The sequence below is a fragment of the Accipiter gentilis genome, chromosome 9, assembly GCF_929443795.1.
Source record: "Accipiter gentilis chromosome 9, bAccGen1.1, whole genome shotgun sequence".
Classification (NCBI taxonomy): Eukaryota; Metazoa; Chordata; class Aves; order Accipitriformes; family Accipitridae; genus Astur; species Astur gentilis.
In genome coordinates, this window is record NC_064888.1 from 8,571,831 (window position 1) to 8,591,019 (window position 19,189).

At 38.0% G+C, this 19,189-nt stretch overlaps 1 protein-coding gene across 3 annotated transcripts in view; it reads left to right on the forward strand.

The window, feature by feature from the left end:
• The window catches only part of JMJD1C (jumonji domain containing 1C), a 171,741-nt gene that overhangs the window by 42,045 nt on the left and 110,507 nt on the right, over positions 1–19,189 (forward strand). For all 3 annotated transcript variants that reach the window (XR_007507226.1, XM_049809886.1, XM_049809887.1), the window contains exon 2: positions 17,303–17,467. Coding sequence is in view for 2 of the 3 variants with exons in the window: in XM_049809886.1 (XP_049665843.1) it covers positions 17,303–17,467 (165 nt within the window). In the remaining variant the exon portion in view is untranslated. The remainder of the gene's footprint in view (positions 1–17,302; positions 17,468–19,189) is intronic.

The following is a 19,189-nucleotide window of genomic DNA, read 5'->3' on the forward strand; positions in this document are numbered from 1 at the left end:
GTGTTTTGGAAGATTTCAGGCTGAGTTTCTTTGCTTATGTAAAACAGTGGTCTTTGTTTGGCACTTCCAATGGTGCTGGGAGTGTTGTGTAGCTTCATTGATTGGTTCCATGCAGTGGAAATCTGACCTTTAGCAGATGTTTGAGAAATTGCCAGCATTCAGAGTGATCAGCAGACTAGACAGTTTTTTCCTTGTTATGTCGATGAGAACTTCCATTAGATTAGTAACGTGCGTGACAATGTTAAGCTTTTAAGTGATCAGTAGACTTTTTGAAAGAAGGCAGATTTTCCTGCAGTGTAGAGCTGCATCAAGTCATTTATTTTCTTATATATGTAGTTTTGCTAATTAGTTAGCTAATACAAACATTTTGATAATCCGTGTGCTGTGGGGTGGGGTTTTTTTTGTTTGGTTTTGGGTTTTTTTTTTTTAGTAAAGACATTTAGATTTTAAGTTTTGATTTGTCTGTTTTTTTCTTAAAGGTCAGTTTTAGCATGCTGTTATAGCATTGATTTGGGATAAATGCTTTCAAAGAAAAAAGAACAAACTTAAATGGGGTGGGGAGGGGGAGGCAGCAGTGAAACATATCCCATCTGGAGCATTTGGCTTGGAACAGGATGTTGCATGACTCCATGTGAAGTCTGCTCTCACGAACAGTATCCTAAGTAATGTAGGAGATTCAGCTGCTTAGTGGTGGGAGTTTAGCTTGAAACAAGGTCTGTTTTCTCAAACTCCAACGGTTAGGACTACAGGAAAGAGGTGGGACTTAATAAGAGATTTATGTGATGAATAACTCAACAACACCAGCAGTTGCCAGATTAAACCCTTTCCTGCAGGTGCTGGCTTTCCTCAGAGCTTTACAATTGTTTTTCAGTGTGTTGCATGTGGGAAGAAAAATTATTTAAAGGATTAGAGGTTTAATATGAAAAAAACCCCCAAACTAAGTTGCCTGTTTCTGATTTGAAATTTAAAAAATCAAATAATTGCAAAAGGATTGATCTTGTCTTGGCATTAGATATCTTGCATACTTGTGTGCCTTTTTGGTGGGTGGGTGGGGTTTTTCCTATTTTTTTTTTATTGACATCTTGGGTGCAGAAAACATGTTAAGAAACCAGCCTGTACTGGAAGCAAGGGGTAGTCTTAACTGAACAACCAGTCCTGCCATTGTGGACTCTTGAGCAAAATGTATCCTGTGAATTTATTTATTTATTTAAATCAAGGTTAGAAAGGAAGGGATGTGGTGGTAAGAGAAGCCACACACATTAGAAAGCCTGGAAATCTTTGCCCTTTGCTCTGAGTGCTCAGGAACAGTTAATTTTTCCAGTGCTATGGAACTTGTAAGATATGTTTCTTTATTTTTATGATTCCCATGAATTTGTGCCAAAATTCCTTGGCAACTCATTTTGGTATCTAAGAATCTATGTACCAAATCATATCAAGTTTTTTAGATATATGCAATATTCGGATCCCTTCTTACGAGCAAAACTAGAACAGCTCTCCTTGCCTGTGTGTAGTGTGTTTAATATTATTTCTGAATCTTATTTATTCAGCCTTCATCTCCAGATCTAAACATGAGGTAGTGGGAGATGGCAGCAACTCCTACTGGTTCCCTGAGTAGCTTAGATGGGTTTTTTTCTGTCTGGTTCATCAGTGATCTCCTTCTTCCGATCCTAAGAGAAAGAGTTAAGAATGGGTTTTAGCTGTGGCGTTCCATCTTCTCTCTTTTTTTCCATGCAGTGACTGGGGAGTAAAGCATCTTGGCCTTAGTGGTTTTGTTGGAAGTGAAATGCATGAGAGAAAAACATGGCAGGTGTTGTGTGTCTCTCCCCACCCCCCCCCGCGCAGTTAGTTTTCATATATGTACTGAATAAAAATACTAGTATTTGTCTGCAATGTTGAGAACTGCTATCTATTCAAAGTATACTGCAGTTGCATGATTGCAGGCCCTGTCTATGCTTAATATTCTTAATAGATTATATGTGAGGTATTTGTATCACAATGAAATAAATGTATCAAAAGCTGTGAGAAAGCCAATCATGAACATTACTTTCAAAAGTATTTATTGCATATTCCTTTAATTTATTGCAGTATTAATGTTTGTTGACAGTGGTGGACAGACATCTCAGCTTTGTGTTTTTGTCTTGGATGCTAAGTGAGGTTTTTACATGAGTAGGAATTGTTCCTTTCTCATTCACAGTGAGTTTACTGCAGCGCAAGGTCTACTATACATAAAGTTTACAAGGCAGTGAGACTGCTTGTTAGAAATAACATCCAGATTTGGAGTAGTTCATACAGTGAAGCAGAAGGCATTTGGTAAAGCAAGGTAGAAATCGTAGTTGTCATTCCCTGGTACGTTTTGAAAACATTCACTTCTTTATCATTATTAAAGAATACTTCAGTTAACTTACACCACTAAGAGTTCTGCAGCTGGTAACTCCTTCAGTCAAAAATATCTTCTTACAGTGTATGTGTTTTCCTGAAGGGAACACTTGTGTCCCTTAACCTGAACAGTAATTTTATTGCTCATTCCTAAGGGGAATGGGAACAAGTGTGATGCAAATATGCTGTATTTTCTCTTGCACTGATTTATCATAATACAATAGAGCTCTCAGGTGCAAGTTCACTCAGGAAGGCTGTGGTTGCTTGAGTTACCTCTGGAGGTCATAAAGGCCCTACTTGATTTTTTTTCTGGAAGCCTTGTCAGTATTCTGTGTAACTGTAACAGTAGGTGCACAATCTATTGAAGTTTGTGGGTTTTTGTTTGTTTTCAAGATGTTTCCTCATTCAGAAAACTTGAAGTAGGTGAGGTGTGTTAATACTTCTTACAAAAAAGAACTTACGTTGATACATTTCTTTAAAGATTTTGATTAAAATCTAAGGTTAAGTGATTATCAGAATTACAAGGAGCTCCTCAGAAAATAAGCTTGCAAACACAGAATGAGTGGTAAAAATTTGGGGGGAAGGCGTTCTGCATTTTTTGTATATAGCAGTGGTTGAATCAAGGGATACGTAAAACTATATCTTAATTTTAAATCAGCAAGATGAGAGTGGGGAAATAAAGGGGAGAAGGGAGGAGATGAAGAGTACCAGTCCTTGTGTTGGTACTTCAGGCTTCACGTATTAATTGTTCAGTTCTATACAGGATTTCAGTAACTTCTATAAATGAGTCAATGCAGTAGTCATGTTTATCATATGTATCATTTCTAGCATTGAAAGCTGCTTTGGACATATAGCAAACTGTATTTTTTTTTTTTATTCCAGGAACTTGCACAGATGGTGAGCAAATTATATACAGTTTTGAATTAATGCTTTTTTTTTCTTCTCTGCAGCATGCATTTTGAATTGCAAGGATTATTATTTTTTTTTTAATCCCAGGCACAGCCCTTATAGTTACAGCCTATAAAATCATTATGCATAAACAAACTTTCTTTTAATTTATCATCACCACCACCTTTAAAATGCCTTTTATTCAAAAATATTATCCTTGCTGTTACAGGGAATGTCTGAGTTTTCCACTAGTAAGTTACCCAGAGATAGCTAATGAAGTAATTAAGGTTATTCATTTGGTTCATTAGGTAGCTTTTGATGTGTACTCATTGCCAGTGTTTTGTTCTTATGTCTTTACTTCTGGGCTTAAGCATTAAGGGTTTCATTGTGTTATCTGTTGGATCTATTGTTCTGTTGGTGTTATCAATCGATCTGTTGTTATTCCTTTCTTTGCAAAAAATTACTAAGAGAGCAGAAAATGCACAACATTCGGTTGCCTTCACTTTGTTTGAATTGTAGTACATTGGAGATTTCTAGGGCAATTTCTAATTAAAAAAAATGATAGGCTGTAAGCTTTTTTTTACAAAAAATTTCATGCAATTAAGGTAAAAATCATAAACATTTCTCTGTAGTTTAGAGAATTGTGGTACTGAAATAAATTAGTTAGTACTTAGGACATAAAAGGTTGAGTAACCTTCATCACGTACTTGAGAAATTTTGTTGCACAAAAAAAAAATAATGCTAGGTGAGAGAGCAAAAGTATACCTTCTGAAAAACACTAGTAGGCAAACATGTTGAGAGAGTTTTCATGTATGTGTATCATGAATGATTTCTGTAACCTTAAGTGCTTTCCACCCCTATATTCCCGAAGCTTTTATGCATCAATAATTCTGTTTGAAGCAGTCCTTCCTGTGCTGTGGCCTTAGCGGCAGCAACAACAACAAAGGCAGGAGTTGTTCAGAGGAGCTGGTTGTTTTTGTATTTCTGTGATCCAATGTGGTTTGTATTGTAACCCCTCAGCTGCACCTGAAAACCCACTGACATTAGAGCTCCATTACATTTAGTATCATGTAAACATATAATCTCAGTTCCCAAAGAATTTGTGGTCAAAACAGGCAACACTGGGTTGAAGTGATTGTTTTCCTGTCCTAGAGTATGGGTACTAAAGCACAGAGGTTGCGACTTGCCTGCTGTCATGAACCGAGTATAGAAATTCATTATCAATGTCTAAAGTTTGTTTGTTTTTGTTTTTGTTTTTGTTTTTTTTTTTTAAAAAAATATTAGAAGACTTTTGAAATACATTGACAAAAGATAAGTATTTGGTTAAGTTGGGACCAAATTGTCTGTGCACATTACTAACAAGTCTTCCTTCTGATGTAAAACATCTCCTTAAGACTGTGAAATGGAAAAGATGATTGCCTAAATTACTTGTGGTGCTGCTGTATGTCTTTATAGATTACATATTTTTTACAGTGTTGTAATTTTTTTGGTCAGAAATTTCAGATATCTATGACTGAGGAGTGGCCATTATGGCGAAGAAGAGGTTGAGGACATAGATTAAGACAGTCAGGGAGCTGTGGTTATGTTCCTCCTGCTCCCAAAATGCTGCTTAATTTTGGCAGGATGTTAACTGATGTCTTGTTCACTCGCATGCACTGCCACCCCGGTCTTAATCTCCTCTGGCCTTTTAGTAATACTTGGAGATACCTCAGTTCAGAGTTAGAAAGAACCTTGATCCCAGTTTGTGGGCATTAATGCACTGGGGTACTATGAACTGTAATGACCCGGTTCTCTATGAAGTCTAGCCTTGCAATTTGGTATCAAACAGAAAAATAAAGGAAGATCATATACACCTGAAAAATTTTAATCCTTTGAAGCTTCAGCCTATGAGTACAGATTTTATTTTTCTTCTCTAATGCTGCAGTTAATCCACAGGAAAGAAGTAGACTTCTGTAAGTTTTGCTTATGAATCTTTTGTTAGCAGGTGTCTTGAAGCCTTTAGCTACATCAGAAAGATTGTATGAGAGTCTATTTTTGAATGAGTGATGACTCACCAGTATGAAGGACTAGACAAAGATCAACAATGGGAAGGAAATAAAGATGTAGTTTTGAAAGATGGCTTGCAGGGGAGATTGAAACCCAAAGGCTGGAATGGTAACAAGAAGCTGTCTCTGACTAAAACAACAGAAGAGTAATTCAGCTTGCAAGATAGCACTGAATCCAGTCACAGCACTAAAGGAGAACACTAAGAATTGAGATTTCCAAAAATAAAAACTGAACACAACAGCAAAAGTGAAATACCTCTGCGTCTTAGCTAAGAAGAAGTTAAAAACTGTCTTTATTATACTGCTTAGAGGTGATTTAGGCAGGACTAGGAGAAGCAGTTTGCAGGCTGTGGTTATAGTGGAGGAAAGAGGACAACAAGTTACTGTTAAAACAGTAAAATGTTCTTCTCTTACAAGAGATAAAGCTTTAAAGTAATTGATATGGTACACTAACTTCCCTACTCGAACATTCAAGTCCTCTTATGAAGGAAAAAACATCTGTAAAATATCTTTCAACATTTTAGTGGATAATCAATAAAGTAGATAAATATTTCACTAAATTTCTTTTACCTTTCAGGATTCTTGTCTTGATGCTTTTGGAGTTGTGGGTTTTTTTAAACTATTACTGTTTTCTCATTGACTTGATGAGATTTGGTTGGTTGGCTTGTTGCTTAAGGTTAATAATCTCCGTTATAAGAGCAAATATTGCATTGTCGTCAGAGCACAGAAAATTACTATTTTGTAGTTGATAATTTATAAAAAATACAATATACTATCTCTTTTTGGTAGATGAACTTTTCTCTTGGGTTTCCAATTACTCTTTTAATATTTCTCCATAGTTCTCTTAATTTCTGTAAGCTGACCAAAGAACAGCAATGAATTGTGCGAGGTTGTCTGATTGTATTCCTGCTGGTGGTGTGAACTAAGCCTTGAGAAAATGTCTCTGGTACAAATAAAATCTGCTGACCAGCTTCCTCTGGTATTGTCTGTCACTATGGTAAAGCTTTGCTGATGTCTTTTTGGTATCTCTGGCTTTATCTGACAAAAAAAAGAAATTGTTTGTGAGCCCACTCCTTGTTTGTTTGGCTTGCTGTCTGGAGACTGTGCTCTGTGGATGCACAGAGCAGCTGAGAGGCACTTGGTCTTTTTTCCTAGTCTGGTTTAAAGGTACAGGTAACAAAAGTTCAGCTCAAAACCTTGCTTTTCTTTTACAGTGTCTTTTTTTGTTTGACCTCAAAGATTTGCTGTTGAAAAGTACAGTGTTTATTCAGGCTCTGCACTGAGGTTTTGGGAGGACATCACTTTTCATACCAACATACAAAACAGATTGAATCTTGGTCTGGACAGATACTGATAGATACTTATAGGTCCAGGTCTAATCTAGGGATTAGTCCTTTGAACCTTGGAAAGATGACAGTTCTGGCTTCTCACCTGTTGAAGATAGCCAGTTGGATTGTCTTGGTAGAAATGGGGAAAGCCCTGTGCTTTTAGCACTTCTGTTGACTTCCTCTAGCAATGGTTCAGGTTTGGGCTATCAGGTTTGGGCTATTCAGCTGGAGACAGACATGAGAAGAACTCCTGTAGTCATCATAGCTCTCTGCTTAGGTCCTGATCTTCTCCTTAAGTTGCAGCTATGTGTGTTCAGACTGTCCCAGAAGGACTGAAGTTGTCCTGTTTCCCTAGGAGTGGTTTTACAGCCATACGTTGTTAGCTAAGGCTACAGCCAGGTGATTCAGTGAAGTTTTGTGCCTCAAGAGAGGTAGATTTCTGTTTGTAGCTGACTTGGATTTGGGGGATGAGGAACAATAGCAAATCATGAATAACTAGGATGTAACCTATTCCTTTTACCACACACTCCAATTCAGCCTCCTGTAGTGCTTTGTGTCCACTGACAACCTGCTAGACAAACTTCATCTTCATTAACAAGCCATTGCAGTGTTAAAATTGACTGAAAGCCATTAACATCTAACAATTAATAATTAGCATTTTAAATGGCTTTATCTCCATTCTGTTGTTCTATAGTCAGGTCTTCAAATATGAGATATGTACAGATAGCATCTTTTTTGAATTGAGACTTAGAAATAATGGTTCCTTATTAAATGACAGGTGTTGGTCTTTTTAGTGTGACATTAAAAATGTGCATGTACGCACATGAATTGCATTTAACTAGCCATCTAAATAGTTAATTTTTTTAATTGCTTTTTTGTTCACCCTATCTAAAATCACAAATATCTGATTTGAATATGTAGGCTTTCTGTAGTATGTATTAACAATTGAATTTAGAAATCTAGACATAGTAAGAAAAGTTTCCTATGTTGTGTGATGGCAAAGAGAATTTGAAAGATTTTTTTCAAACCTGAAGGACCAGGAAGTTTTTGCGTAATGTGTATATTTTAACTAGTTGTTACTATTTTTTAATAGTTTATGCTTTCTTAAAACTGTAAGTCACTTCTGTTTATCATTTTGGATGAGTAATTCAGTGTATTTTTGGCATCTAAAACTTTTTTAAAATGGGGCTACTTGACTTTGGTTTCTTTACATCCAGTATATTTACAATTTATTTTCTGGTTTGCATGTCACTTCACTTGGCTGTTAAGTCATGAATTTGGAAAAAAATCAGCAAAATAGGTATGTCAAATATTTTAAATATCTAAGTGATTCAAATAGCTTTTAAAATAAAATTTGGCACTCTTGTGGATTCTCTTTTTATCAGGGACAAGTATTTTTTGAGAAACTCATTTAAAACTCTAAATTGCATACAAGAAGTATGGGTTTTTTTATCTTGCAGTTGAGTGTAGTTCGTATTTTCTCCCTTCAACTTTCTCTTTAGAATATGCATTTTAAATTGAGGAATGAAAGACGTGTGTGTTAAATGTTTTTCTTTATTTTTTCAAAGATGGTATTGGGGCATCCAAATAAGATGCTTTTTTTTATTCTGTCGTCTTCCCTGCAATCTTACTTTGTACTCTACATGATGTGCTGGTTGCTTAGCAATCTGAGCTACAGACTGTAGCAGGCTGTTGTAATAGTACTGGTATATTTTCTTCAGTTTTGCAACCATTTTTCTCTGCATTTTTTTCTGCAAAAGCTACTTCATTGTCAGTGGTCAAGCATGCATTTCAGCGAATGCAGAATTAGGGTTTCAAATTAACCATAAATCGTACATGTTGATAATTTCCATGTTTATTCCCCCATAATTTATCTTGAGACTACAGTTTGCTTGAAATAAATAATGGTTTTTGTTTGAAGGCCTCTCTGTGTTTGTAGGATTATGTTTTAAAGCTTGATATAAGGAAGCTACCTTGAAAATTCATGTTTATTGAAGCATATATTTGCTACATATGGTCCTGTTCCATCCTGCATGTGGCATATATTTTATATGTCTTCCAGCAAGTGTGTATCTCCAGTTTATTCAGAAGCCTGTTGAGAGAGCAGGGTTGTCTTCCTTATTCTTCCATGTATGAAGTGTATTGAGCAATGTTGGCAGATAAAGTATGATGTCAGCCTGAGTGTGTCTGTCACTGCGTGTCTCGAGCAAGGATACAGGCTCCTCTTTATAAATTTTGAGATCATCCCGAGGCTGTAGATTTTATTTTTCCCTCAGTAATGGGTATAGTAGTTTTGGAGGGCTTGTCTCTTTGTATTTTAGAGGAGTTCTAGCTGGATGCTGTAATACAGGGTTCAGTGGTTTACAAGAAGTAAGTGTTGGTCCATTCCTGCTGGACAGACCCAGAACTGTTGCGATGCAAAAAAGAGATTTCCAGGCGGTTCTGAAACAACAGAAACTTACTACCCTGCAGATAATGAACTAGTCTCTTTTCTGTACACTTCAACTTCCCATGTTATAACTGAGGACTGCTTCTGGGATAATATGCCTATTCCATTTTCCTTTGAATAGATAGAGAATTTAAGTCTTCAGAATGAGTGTGATGTTTCACGCTAGTACGGTGTGTCGACAGGGATTTAATCTTTGAGGAAGTGGCCTTTTCACTTAAACAGCTCATCTGAAAGTAGCACAACTGTCTGTTTACATTTAAGAGAAATTTAAATGTTCTGCCTTATGCCATTAAATTTTTGTTACTGTTTGCAAGTTCCACAAATAATCAAAACAGATGTGCAGATTTGAACATTTGTCCAAACGTTTTCATGTTTTTTCTTCAAGTGCTGAAATAGCATAAAATAACCAATACTGTTAATTTGTCCCACCTTCTAAGGAGCTTTCAGTGTTCTTTTCTGGAAAACATGTATCTGATTCTACAGCATTTTTTTTTTTCCTAGTGCTCAAGAGTTAGATGCAGAGCTCTTGAATTTTTGAGACAAGCCATTATGTTCCTTCAATGGTGGAAGAGTTGTAAAAGTCTGACTGATAAATATATACGAGTTTTGTCAAGAATGTTTTCCGGTCTTATAAAGACTTACTATGGTATTGTGTCTACTCACCCCCACTAAAAAATGCACAGTACATTTTAGTTTCGACAAAGAAATGCTAATACTTTCTTGTCTACAAATAAAGATGAATTTTTTGTACTTAGGAATAAATGTCTGATTTTCAGTAAAAATGCTGGCTATTTTTAAGAATACATGGAGACCATCAAAGAATCATAGAATCATTTGGTTGGAAAAGACCTTCAAGATGGAGTCCAACCATCAACCATGCCCACTAAACCATGTTCTGAAGTGCCTTGTCTATCTGCTTTTTGAACACCTCCAATGATGGTGACTCAACCACGTCCCTGGGCAGCCCATTCCAATGTTTGACAACCCTCTCAGTAAAGAAATTTTTCCTAATATCCCATCTATACCTCCCCTGCCGCAACTTGAGGCCATTTCCTCTTGTCCTGTTTCCAGCCACCTGACAGAAGAGACCAGCACCCACCTCACTACAACCCCCTTCAGGTAGCTGTAGAGAGCGATGAGGTCTCCCCTCAGCCTCCTCTTCTCAGGGCTAAACAGCCCCAGTTCCCTCAGCCGCTCCTCATCAGACTTGTGCTCCAGGCCCCTCACCAGCTTGGTTGCCCTTCTCTGGACACGCTCCAGCACCTCCATGTCTTTCCTGCAGTGAGGGGCCCAAAACTGAGCACAGGACTCGAGGTGCGGCCTCCCCAGTGCCCAGTACAGGGGAACAACCACCTCCCTGCTCCTGCTGGCCACGCTGCTTCTGATGCAGGCCAGGATGCCGTTGGCCTTCTTGGCCACCTGGGCACACTGCTGGCTCATATTCAGCCGGCTGTCAACCAGCACCCCCAGGTCTTTCTCTGCCAGGCGTCTTTCCAGCCACTCTTCCCCAAGGCTGTAGCGCTGCATGGGGTTGCCGTGACCGAAGTGGAGGACCCGGCACTTGGCCTTGTTGAACTTCTTACGATTGGTCTCAGCCCATTGATCCAGCTTGTCCAGGTCTCTCTGTAGAGCCTCTCTACCCTCAAGCAGATCAACCCTGCCTCCCAACTTGGTGTTGTCTGCGAACTTGCTGAGGGTGCACTCTATCCCCTTTGTCTAGATCATTGACAGAATTGGCCCCAATACTGAGCCCTGGGGAACACCACTTGTGACTGGCTGCCAACTGGATTTAACTCCATTCACTGCTACCCTCTGGTCTTGTCTCTCCAGCCAGTTTTTCACCCAGCAAAGAGTATATTTGTCTAAGCCATGAGATGCCAGTTTCTCAAGGAGTATGCCATGAGAGACAGCGTCAAAGGCCTTGCTGAAGTCCAGGTGACAACATCCACAGCCTTTCCCTCATCCACCTGGTCATATAAGGAGATCAGGTTGGTCAAGCAGGACCTGCCTTTCATAAACCCATGCTGACTGGGCCTGATCCCCTGCTTATCCTAGACTTGCCACATGAGTGCTCTCAAGATGAGCTGTTCCATAATCTTCCACGGGTACCGAGGTCAAACACCATCTTTTAATCCTAAAGAATTTGATAGCTGAAGACCAATCTATTGCCATTATTCCAACTGGTTTGGGTGTTTTTAGGCTGTATCGACTGATACCAATGTATTTTCTAATACGCCTCCCCCCCGCCCCGTACCGTTTTGCTTGAAGAGTTTGTAAAATGCAAATGTATAGCATTTCAGTATATAAAGGAAAGGGTGTGATGATTCTTTTATGAGTTATTTTTAATGTAGAGTGACTATGAAATGCCCATATGAAGGATTGGGGAAATTTTGGTAGCATAGAACAACACTGCAAGCCTGTTATTAAACAAAAAACCCTATTGCTCTCTTCAGTTGCTATTTCACTGCTTTTCCATGTGGAAATGGGTAGCACTTGTATAACCCAGTAATAATTAATCTTACTGTGTTAAGCTGTTTTGCTTTATAGTAAATTGTGCTTTGATTTCATTTGATTAGTTGAAGATATATTTAGAAATACCTGACTGCTGGGTAATGCCGTTTCCATCAAAGAAACAATCTGTAAAAAAATGAGAAGGCAAAGATATTGGGAACCAGATGGGGAGACGAATAAGTTTTACAAAAACACTCTTACTGGCTCCGTTCCCCGTGTACTTACAACTAGTTTTAGTTTATACCAGTCAGGTATTTGGCAATCAAATCCGTCTCAATAAGTAGATGGAGACGTTTTTCGGACCCTAGTGTACTTTGTTTTCATTTTCATCTATGTATAATGCTAAAAAATCCCACCAGAGCTAAGTGAGCTGTCAGAGTTGCATGGGGTTTAGACCTCTGGAAACCTTCCTGCCAATTTTAAACCTGCACCACTGCTGGTGGTAGTTTGGTTTGGGGTACCTGGACTCGCTGCCTCATCCACCTCTGTGCACAGCAGGGGCAGGTACTGGCTGCTCACTTGGCTCCTTGGATTTTCTTTTCTGAAGGTGGATTTTGTCTCAAAACCAGGAAACTCCTAGCACCCTCTTTACTGGGCCAAGATTAAGCCCTTCTTAAACATCCCATAAAATATATGTGCCCCAGAATTAAAAGTTTGCAGGTTACAGCTAACACTGGAGGATAATGGAAGGGGAAGATCTAACTTGGACTTGCAATTTAATTTGCTAATTTGGGAATTTTGTCCTGACATCTTGTAATGTAGTTTCTGATTCTCTTAGTAACTATGTATAAGTTGGAGGCATCAAACAGGAAATTTTTGTTTTCCTCTGATGATAGTACCATGGGTTTTAAAAACAAAACACTCCCCCCAACTTGTAAAAGATGTAATTTATTGCCATTGAAACATGTTTGTTTGTACTTGTGTATTTTCAAGTAAATTTCTGCTAAATTACATACAAGATTTACATTCTTGTATTTACCTGACTGTACATCACAAGGTTGGAAAATTGACTCTGACAACTAGTTTTTGATGCTTGATTACATGCTAAGAGTTTTAGGTCTATCTTTTAATGTGTGCAACTAAGACTTGGGATTCCAGAGATAATTTTTAGCACCCAAGTTTTGAGTTCTCAAGGCTTATAGGTGGCATCCAAAGTATATATGCATTATAATTACACATGGTATAATATTCTCTCTCTTTTAATTTAAAAATGTTATGAATGAAACCTAGTGAGATGTGCTCTGGGACTCACTTTGTAGTCAGTAGCCAAATTTGTATTGATGAAAGACTATTCGATGTGGTACAATAGTATAAGTGTTTTCTTTGCATCATTAAAACCATCTTTAGAAAGATTGCTTGATTTTTTTCTAGAAATAAATATTTTGCTAACAAACTTCAGATGGTAAAGGGGAAACTGTACACTATTCCCTTAGGAAAGAAAACAGAACTTGTATTCGGTTAAATACAAATCAAGTATATGGATCATTTAAGTACACCAGGTTAGAAACTTAGTAAATAAATGCTATACAGTACTCTCTTTCCTTGTTACTAGAGATTACCTTGCCTTAAAATGATTCAAGTTTTTAGTGATTCTTGTAGCTGTATTGCTTGGAGCTCTTGCTAGGGCAAATCTACCTAACCTGGAGTCAGCCTTTGGATTGTTAATGCTGCAGCTGTCTTCAGCACTAACCAGCCCGTGAGCAATGCATACACTATTGTGGCGTGGGGGAGTTACAAACAGCATCCACCCACTTGCGTGGTTTCAAGAAAGTGGATGGACTACGCTTTTTAGCATTGTAAGTCAAATTTGCTGGAAGTCAACATTGTTTTCGTGACAATTTAAAGCATTTCAGAATTTGTTTGGTCAGACATATTTATTTGGAGCAGAAGTGACTGGAAAACTCCGGATCACAGCATTGCATGTAGAGATTTTCACCGTGATTGTTGTGTTTTGGCTTTGAAACAGAAATATTTTGTTGCAGTTGTTTGGCTGACTCCATTGGAAATTAAATTGTTGTCTTGCTTTACTTGGAAAAGCATGCTGAAAGCTTATGCTGCTTCCTGTTGGAAAATAGTAGTGAGTTACAGAATTAGCACGTTAATGCCAATTATAAATATAATATCATCCCAGTGGGAATTTCTCCTTTTTATGCAAGTAAATGTATACGTGGTAAGAAGACTCCAGCCACTCTGGGAACACAAACTTCTGTATAGTTGACAAGTCAAGGAAGCAAAATTTGGCTGAAAAAGTTCAAAATCAGCATTCGTTCCTGGGGAGGCAAATGTTGTTGAGTTTCTTGCTGTACAGAGTTTCATCAGTGAAGCAAGAAAGATTAAATATTTTCAGCCTTTGCACTCCTTAGGGGGTCTAACTTTGGCTCTACATTTTATTTTGTTGGCGTAGGTTGCTGGATTGCTTCCTTTCCTACTCCTCTCCCCTTTTTACTCCCTTTCAAAAAATTGTGTGGCTTGGGATACTGCTTTTCTCTGTGCGGTAGGTCAGTGTGTAGAGAAAGCCTTCTTCAGAGGCTTTACTGTTGCCTTAGAAAAGTTCATAATGTATTTTCCTGATGTAAGTATTTCCTAGCAAAAAGGAGAATGGGCGAAGGATTGGGTTCTGTGTTTCATCTGTGTTGTTTCTGCCTTTCAAAAATGAACTTTGAAAAGGCAGCAGATAGTTAATAGTCTTGGCATCAAAACCTGAATGTGGTGGAAGCTGGCAGAAGTAATTCCCAAGTAAGGTTGTGTGTGTATCATACTAGAGGAGGAATATGGTGCCCTGGGCAATGGCAGACTGGCTCAGTGCCACGCTCCATTCTCTACTTTTCTTGGAACTGCTCCTTTGAAGATCTAATTATACGGTGCCAGGAGACTCTGCTGATAGCTCAGCAATAACTCCCACTGTTGTTGCACCGGATTTCAGTTTATTTGGGGTGTAAAACTTGCACACAAACACTAGATTGTATCACAGTTATCCACAAGTTTTGGCTACTGTCCAGAAGATACAGCATGTTTTAGTGTGGCAGTTTCTAAACTGCTAACTCCGGTTTAGACTTATCTGTGTTTTTCAGAAACGTTAATTCACTTGATTCCCCTTGCCTCATTTTTTTTTTTTAATTTTGTTGTTGTGTGAGGTCTGATGCTTAACCTCTTACACCCTGTTATAGATTACCCAAATGTCTTTCCAGATATTAAACTAAAATTGTTTGACCAGTCCAGAATAATTGAGTGGTATTAGCAGGAGGAAGGTGACTTTAGAGAATGATTTTTGACTGTACTGTCACTGAAGGTTGTCTTTGATCAATTGCAGAAATAAATGCCTCTTTAGAAGGGTTCAAAGTAGCTGCAAATATACTGCTGCTAAGATGATTTGTGATATGGTGTGCTTTCCTGCTAGTGCTTTAAAGCATTACTATGTTTACTGTTAACTGTTTTGGCTGTGATATTATTATTCTGCAATTTTATTATGTATTTTAAAAATAATTTATAGAAATTAAGTTATTAAAAAGTGCTTTTTAGTGAAAGGTGTCAATTTACAATTTTTAGTTTTTGTGGTTTTGCTGCTGTTTTCTACTTGCTTTGTTAGAATAACAGGTAATACTGTAATAATGAACAAGTGAGGTGAGAGGATAAGTTTATATACAAACTGTTCCTTTAAGGCAGATCGTAATGCCACTGCAGAGACTAGCAGTACTTTCCTGCTAGTTTCAGGGAGTGAAATGGGCAAAGGGGAAAGGTAAACGAGTAGTTGAGTTGATGAATAAGGTGATGCAGCGATGGGGGATGACTGTGATTAGCCAGGGTAATTGAAATGTCGGAGGAGTGGCAGCATGCAAATGGCAGAAATTCTGGATGTGGAGGTGGTGAATCCAGAGGGAAGGCTCTGCCCTTGAGAAATAAAGAAGGAACAGTATTTAATGCAGACAACTGCCCTGCACACATTCTACCTCGACCCAGTGATTGAGAACAGGCAAGAAAGAAAATGAGTAGTAAGATGTGAGATAAGAGGTGGAAAGACCAGTTGGCTGTGAATATGATATTGGTGACAACTACAGGGATGGTCAGGTGTCAGTATTTGGTAGGGGGGTGGATGAGAGTGAGTCAGGTGCGCCGTGAGTGATAGCTGTGGTTGTCAGAGTAGTGAGCTGTTCGTGGAGGTTGCGAGAAGGGGGAGCAGTGAAATAAGTGGATAGACTGAGCATAGCTTGACAGCAGAAGAAACTTCTTTTTATTTGGACAAAATTTAAGTGGAGATGCAATAATGGGCTGTCATAGAAGAAAGTAACTGCAGTAAGTTATCTGCTTAATCTGGTGCTTTAAAGAGGGAAGGGAAAAGGAAGGGAGTGTGTAGGAACAGAATGGGAGTAATATGGGTTAAAAAAATTATCTATGGGGGGAAGACTGGGATGATGGATTTTGATATAGGAGTGAGAAGAGGCTTGGTGGAAATATAAGTTGAGTACACAGAAGGGAGAAGGACAAGATGAGAGGGGGCACTATGTAGTAGATGTTTGGAAAGTGTGAGACAAAGTCTAGACAAGGAAGTATGTTGCAGGCCTAAAATTAACCAAAGTTAAAAAGACAAGAATATTTCTGTGATGCTGATTTAACTTCTCAGAAGCAGATAGAGGAAGAAACTCCAGTTTCAGAAGTTGCCTTGGCTGTGGCTGAGAGAAATTCAGGAGAGTAGCAAAGCATCTTCCCTTCTCCAGTTTGTGTGACAAGCAGCAATTTTTTTTTTTTATAATGCTAGCTGTTTTTTCTTATGAATTTTCTCATAATTTGGAAAACAATTGATTATGTTGATTTTTTAAAGAATTTTTAAATAAATTGTTTAATTTTGAAATGTAATGGTTTTAGAAGAGTTTGTGTTTGCTAATGCAGATAGCTTTTTGGATAGCTTTTTGGCTCTGAGTTCCTTCCCTTTTCAAGAGGAGACAAAAGGTTTGGCATATGTAGCTTAATGAATGCAGCTGAGGGAGGGTATGGTTGTTCTCTAAGAATGTGTCGGGGGGAACTGTATAACCTACAGGACAGGGATGGCATGAGATCAAACAGTTGCAAACTGGCTCCAGGTTAATTTAGTTGGAAACAAGAAGTGTGGGTGTTTTGGTTTTTTTTCTCCCTCCAAAGGAGCAGGATTCCAGAAGGACAGAAATGGCAAGAAACTGAGCTGCTTCTGTTAGGTGCTGTGTGTTGGGGTTGCTTGTAGTAACAAGGTCTGCAGGCTCAGGATGTCCTTTCTGGTTCTGTTCTAAATGGCTGCTTTTTTTTTTTTTTTCCTCTTTCTTTCCTTGAAACAGTGTTTCTTTTGGTTTGTGTTCTGTGACAAGTATTTGAGCTGAGAATGAGAAGTATTCTTTGAACTTATTTACTGATATTTAAATAGCTGTATATATTGCTTGAATGATGCTAGTAAATACTTAGTGTTATACTTTATATTCATGAGATAAGATACCCACTGTTAACAGTAATGTTTTAGCAAATGTAACCTTCATCTCTTCAACACAAATGCACTTCCAAGAAGAATTTCTTCTGTGGTGCAGGACCTGATTATATAATTTCACATACCATAACAGTAAAATGGGTAATATTAAGCTCTTGCATTAAATTTTACAATACATGCTTTCATAAATGCATGTAGATGCACACATGCTGTGTATATGTAATAATGTATGTCGTTTCCTGTTCTTAAATTTCCACAGGTATATGTGGAATTTGATGACCTTGAATGGGAAAAGCGAGAATGGGTTAAAGTTTATGAAGATTTCGCAACCTTCTTGGTGGAGTGCCAGCTGGTCTGGGCAAAAAGAAAGGACCCAAGCCAGACTCAGGGATCAAAGATCAAACAAATTCAATGGCCTGCATTGGTAAGATACTTGAGCAATTGCATTTACTAAACTATTTTAATCTCTTTAATTATGTCCTTCTTAGGAAACTGTCTAGGTTACTTAAGTGGTGGTGGAAAGTGATGAGCATGGAGGGGGAGGGGGGTAAGAAAAGGGTAAGAAATTACTAATAAAGCATGTTTGTGTTGAAAGGTTGGGAGTGATGTGATAATAGTCACTCATCTTTCTTTTTGAATCAACTTAGAGCACTGCAAAACTAGTCTCTGAGTGACGTAATAGAACTAATGGCACTTTACAAAGTCAAAGCATCTTACAAATACAAACTTCTCAGCAACACATCTTACTGCTCTGTGGAGGATTGAAACAAAGGTGAAAAATAAATTCTTAAGCTTGTTATACCTTCTTCATGGGAGTTGAGTGTATCTGCAATTCAGGTCAGAATTCAGAAAGATGAGAAAAGTGAGTAAAGATCCATAAAGTAAGTGGTAATCGCTTGCTTGGTTTATGAGATGATACTTGTGACTCTCATTCTTTCTGGACTGATGCCCAAACATTATAGCTGCTGAGAGAACTGCTAGGAGGTTGTGTCTGGTTTTGACATGCCTTTAGATAGACCTGATGAATACTAAGGATCTGATGAGATAGCCTAATAAGCAATAAACATGTATTCCTTTTTTCTCCAAAGAAACTGTTAGTGCGGTCAAAGTCTTCGGAAGAGCCAAATAGGTATGAGATTTCAGGAACATACTATATTGCATGTTTTTGCTTTGTGGAGAGTTGGGGAAGATTTCTCACAGACTGGCAGGTGAAAGGGAGCTCCAACAAATTTGTCAAAATGGTGAAGGGAAGTCTTAGATATATATTTGATATTAAGCTTAGCATCTATAATTTCAGTCTTGGGTTTTTAGAAATTTGTAGTCATAATGAATGTAGATGGTTTATTTTTTTTTTCCTCCGCACCGTAGCTGTGTCTGTGTTTCATTTAAATATTCCCTTCGTATTCTTATCTCTGAGCACTTGGTGGACTTTCTGAAATGCTGTCACGTGATTATTTTTCTGGAGCTGTGGTTGGAACAGTCATGCTGAAGGTCATGAAGCCGGCTTTTCAAGAAAGCTTAGTGGTGAAAGAGATGCATCGATGGTTTTAGGATGGACTTACGTCCTCTTCAGTTAATATTCCTACTTGACTCACCTTGTATGTTTGTGCTAATGTGCTTGAGTAAAACAAGCTAACTTACTGGATGTACAAGCTGTTTTGTATATTTGCTTGTATGGGCAAATTTACTGTTTCATGTTAGTATATCCTTGAGCAAGAATTTTGTTTTAGGGAGTTATGTCATTTGGTCTTTGAAGCCACCCGCCTCTCCTTGATTGAGATGGGTGTTTTAAAATTTGTTAGCAACTTAGAACTTAGTATCTAAGTACAGTGCTATTTTTACATGCTTTTAGTCTCACCTGTTAGGATAGAGATTGTGTTTAGAAGGGGTGTATTTCTAGAAAGTATTCTAGTCTGGCTGCTGATCCTGTCCCCAAGTTAAGAGCTTATCTTTGCTAACATGTGAAAATGTTTTAGTTGCACCTGTTTTAGTAGAGACTTTTTCAAACTTGTGCTGGTCCGGAAGGCAGAAACATTTTTTTTTTCCATCTCCATCTTATCAATTTTTTAATTCTTGTTTTAATGTTTATGTTCTTGAGGTAGCTGATGGGTGAGAGAAGGAAGGTTTACAAAAGATCCGCCTCCTG